A 4651-nucleotide genomic window follows, 5' to 3' on the forward strand; every position below is an offset into this window, starting at 1 on the left:
GAGAGAGAGAGAGAGAGAGAGAGAGTTTGTGTTTGTATGTGTGTTTGGGTGAAGAGGGGCGGGGGGAGGCGTGGGGAGATCATACTCAAGACGAGAATTACTATTACAGTGTTGGAACAAGACAATAAAAAGGCGTTTTGTCAGCTTTTTCCTTGAACAGAATTTGCTGACAGAACGCCTTTTTTTCAAAGCCGCGGCGAAAAAAAATGCGTTTTGTCAGCGAACTCTTAAAAAAAGGCGTTTAGTCAGCGTAACCATTTTTAAAAGGCGTTCTTCCGAAATTTGAATGTTAATTTATTCAAAAACTAGTCACATTCTCACTTTGATTTTTTCACACAAGTTGGGTAACAGGTCAGACTATCGATTTATCAAATAAAAAATGTTCGCGCCAAAATGAAAAAAAGGCGTTTTGTCAGCTGACGGCAGCATAGTCCCCTAAAATTCCATGTAAATAAAAAACTAAATACGAACCAAAAAAGCCAACACTATCACTTGTCAGCTCGCACCTCTTCTATCTTGTCCAAACATCTCCATGGACACAAATGCATATGTTATCCCTCCAATACATTTATACCAAAAGTATGTGACTAGTGCCAGACCTAGATGTAAAATAAAAGCAGTGAAATCAAAATAGATAGATATATAGCATTTGAATAGCACAAATCCCCGCTCAACAGCAAGCTCTTAAGTAAAGGCAACTGTTAGTACAGAAAACTTACTGCATTTCAAAGAACAACAAATAATAAAATGGTTTGCTGTTACTAATGTCACCGTGTCAGCCAGATTCTAGAGCACATAGCACCAAGTATGCAGGCAACAAAGGAAAGGCAGGTCACGCAAAACATGGATTGAGGGAGTCAAGGGAACTCTGAGATACTACAACATCTCAATTTGAAATAGCTGCAAAGTTGGCTTACCCTTAAAAAAAAGCTATAAAATCTGCATATCCCCCCCCCCCCGCACACTTCCTCGAGGGCAGTAGGGGATGAAAATTTCAAAAAGTAACAGTAAAAGTCAAAGTAAGACTGAGCACTGTGCACTGCAATACGCTACCAAAAACGTCTTGCGTTGTGGCAAAAGGGGTGATAAGATCCAACTCCAAGAACAATTACGTCTTACATGTAACTGTTATAAGGCTAATCTCTTGAGCATGATATTATCTATGGCATATTCTTTACACATTTGTAATCTGTATGGCAGGAAGTCTAATATTGCTGTTGCACACAGAACCCATGATTTCAATTCCCAAATGGGGAAGTTTCCGAAAAGTAAATCCACCCAGTGAGAGGCAGGGTCAAATGAACCAACACTTGAACAAAACCAACAACAAACTATCTAAATTACAAATGCATATAATATGAATTATAATTGTATATTATTACCCTTTTAAAGTACGTTTTAGTGTCGAAATGTAAACTGTGGATCTCCTAAAAGTGTTACGTTCACCCTCGGAGCACATATACCCGTAATGTACACATCATCAAGCCACAGCGGTTTGGTCCTCAGCGATGCCTCGTACAAAAGTCTCACAGACTCTAGCGGGTACCCCAACAGACCCCCAAGAGCAAAAGGCGGTAGATCATCAGAAGCGAACTCCTCGCGTGAGACGTAGTACTTCGACTGTTTATTTCGAATAACCTTCCAGTCCAAGGCTAGGTTGCCAAGAACAAAATTCCTGTGCGCTTTACCAGCTCGATAAACTGCTCCCACAACCTCACCGACGTCAAATTTTATGTCGTCATCTGTTCTAATGACGTAACTGGCGTTAGAACAATATATGCTCGCCCATTTCAGCATCGACACGGCTTTCAGGCGTATATTCTGGTAGGCGTCATTGAAACCGGCCTGAATAATATCCTTATATTGTTCTGATTCCGAGTCTATCCTCCTTTGGATTTTCTCTGATGTCCTTTTACTAAATGCTGGAAGACCCAGAAAAAATAACAGAGTAGCATTGCACGAACTTTTTCTTAAGAACTCCATGAGAGGCGAATGCCTCACTTTCTGTCGTCGCACGAAATTATCCGGAGCGGACGGAACAACAAAGAGAACTTTTGGCCGCTGCGCCTGGCATCTTCCCTCGTGGTTGTGGACGTATTCGTAAGGGTGAGGGTTAATCACAGGCAGGGATAGAAACTGCGCCAAGTCCGGGGAAATGTTTGTTACGTTTGAAAGTTCAGCTGGACTTGAAAGAGACGTATCATTACAAGGAAAGTCATCGAATCTGTTTTGAAAGCTAACAGATTCGTACAATCGCCGAAACACACCGACACGTTCTCTCGCCGTATGCAGCGACAGCAGATTCGAGAGGAAAAATATGAAACCTCCTGCGGCAAAGACGATAAACACTAGTCGAAGACACTTGAATCTTCCATAACCGGAGATATTCCGCTGACACACACGGACACACGAGCCACCTGAGAGAAAAAACAAAATGTAAAACATGTCAATATGAATTCAATTTCTTTTAAAAAAGAAATAGTAATAGTTAAGAGTTTACGGCACATACAGTAATAACAACAAAATGATATTGGCAATGATAATGATTATGATACAAAAAAAAAATAATAATCTATTTAAAAAATAGATAACATTTATTTCGCGCAAATTCCCGCTGTAAAGCAAGCACTATGCACTTTACAATCTATTCTTACTCGAGCAGGCCTGACAGCATTCTGAAAGTCTCAGCTTCCAGTGAACTATACAGTTAAAGCTGACTTTTTAAAGGCGCTAAAACACTAACATATTGATAGGACCCTTTATTGTCTATGGCTGGTCACCCGTTTCCACCCGGGTGAAGTGAGAAAAAGTCGTCCTAAGTACCTTTTCCAAAGGCACAACATCGAGGCTAAAGTTCGAACCCACGAACCCACAACCTGATGATAACGAGTCGGGTAGCCTAACCACTTGTAAATTATAACAAGTAACAAGACTACCGACGACATAGATTAAGGGTGTTCTTTGAAAGTAACATAGTTTCAGAAAAGAAAGAGGAGCAAAAATGAAAACAAATGTTTCACAGAAAAGATGGAGCAAACCACAACAGAGTACCCGCAAACCACCCACCAGAACGATTCGAATATAATGTGAGGCAGCGTGGTGGAATCAGGCTCTCGTCAATTTTTGGGCATGTAGAGTTATTGGTATACTCTTAAAGGTTGTTCACGTGTTTATTTGGATGAAAAAAATACCCATTTATCTTGAATACAAGTCGAGATATTTGCAAAAGAAAGAGATGGGGGTCACCTGTTTTCAGAGGTAAAATTAGTGAGAAAGTGGCCGCCAAAGATTAGTTATTTCCTTAGCTTAAGAGGACGTGGTAACTGAACATTTACGTTTTTTGTGCCTTTAATCTACGTTTTTCAGAAAAAATTCACACAGAAATGGGTTCTTTAAAGGGTATGAAAGGTGCTGAGACCTCCCCCCCCCAAAAAAAAAAAATTTAAAAAATTGACAAACCTGTGAAAAAATGCAAGTTTCTTCACTTTGATAATTGTGACGATAGCCTGAGTCCACCACGCTGTCTCACTTATTATTATAGATGAGAACTTGCCAACCTGGGCGACATTGCCTACTAGTGGAAGATTTATAAACCTTGGTAGGGAGCTCTCGTGACCTAGAGGTTACGGTGTTCGCCTCTCATTCAAAAGCCCCGGGTTCGAATTCGGGTAGCGACGGCAAAATTTTCTTCTCTAAAATTGTCTCCTTTCACCTCCTTTCCCGATCTCTAGCAACGTTCTGTCGTCTGCTTTCGTCTCCATTTTCTGCCTCCACCCCCTCCCCCCCCCCCCTCTGGGCTTCTGACTCTTTCTGCAGCCTTTCTACTGCGGCTCTTTGGCTCCTTCTTACTGGTGTCTTTCAGCCACACCCCTGCCTGATATTCTGGTAGTAATCCTGCAAAAGGGCGAAAAATCCCTGAAGTTCCGTGTGCAAGTTGTGCACGTTAAAGATCACTAGGTGGTCCATAATCGATAAGAGTAGGCTTCGGCCGCCACCCGGGGGAAATTCCAAATTTCCTACCAATTAAAAATGTTTGGTGTGTCCCTCGCGCTCATATGACCTCATACAGTTGAGAGCGCCGTGAAACACTTTTTTAAAAATCCGTGGTAAGCGTTGGGGTCACTAGGGTGGATTGAGGTATCATTTAAAGCCCCGCTTGGAAACACATGTAGGAGAGCCAAACAAGAATTTTAGCTTTTTTAATCAACAGTGTCGAAAGTGGGCGCCGGCTATAGATAAGCTGACAATAAACACTGTTATAGCTAAATGAATTTTACGCTCGTAAAACTAGCCAATTCACCTGGCATGGGTCAAACTCCAGAATAAATTCTAAGAATTTGATAAGAAGTTTTTTTTTCAACTTATTTTTCCCTTAATTGTTCCAGGGATATGCCTTTTCGTTGGCCCAGTTGGGCATCAAATAAAAAGTGAACGCTGTCGTTACTATAATGCTATCGGGTTATATTTTCTTTAAATTCTTATCCCGATGAAGCAGTGCAGGGCGATAGTGAAACTACAGATACTTCATCATATTCATCATTCCATACTTGTTTGCTTCAACACAATACAAATTATGTTGGTGATGATGATGAGGACTCTGTCTGTCTGTCTGTCTGTCTGTCTGTCTGTCTGTCTGTCTGTCTGTCTGTCT

The 4651-nt window shown here is 41.2% G+C and overlaps 1 protein-coding gene across 1 annotated transcript in view; it reads right to left on the reverse strand.

Moving 5' to 3' along the window:
• Window positions 1-1347: 1347 nt before the first annotated feature.
• Window positions 1348-4651, reverse strand: part of LOC101863120 (lactosylceramide 1,3-N-acetyl-beta-D-glucosaminyltransferase) — an 11365-nt gene continuing 8061 nt past the window's right edge. Inside the window, exon 2 of the mRNA XM_005103999.1 lies at window positions 1348-2417. Coding sequence (XP_005104056.1) covers window positions 1399-2417 — 1019 coding nt within the window. The 3' untranslated portion in view covers window positions 1348-1398. The remainder of the gene's footprint in view (window positions 2418-4651) is intronic.

This window comes from Aplysia californica, unplaced genomic scaffold (genome assembly GCF_000002075.1).
Source record: "Aplysia californica isolate F4 #8 unplaced genomic scaffold, AplCal3.0 scaffold00400, whole genome shotgun sequence".
NCBI lineage: Eukaryota > Metazoa > Mollusca > Gastropoda > Aplysiida > Aplysiidae > Aplysia > Aplysia californica.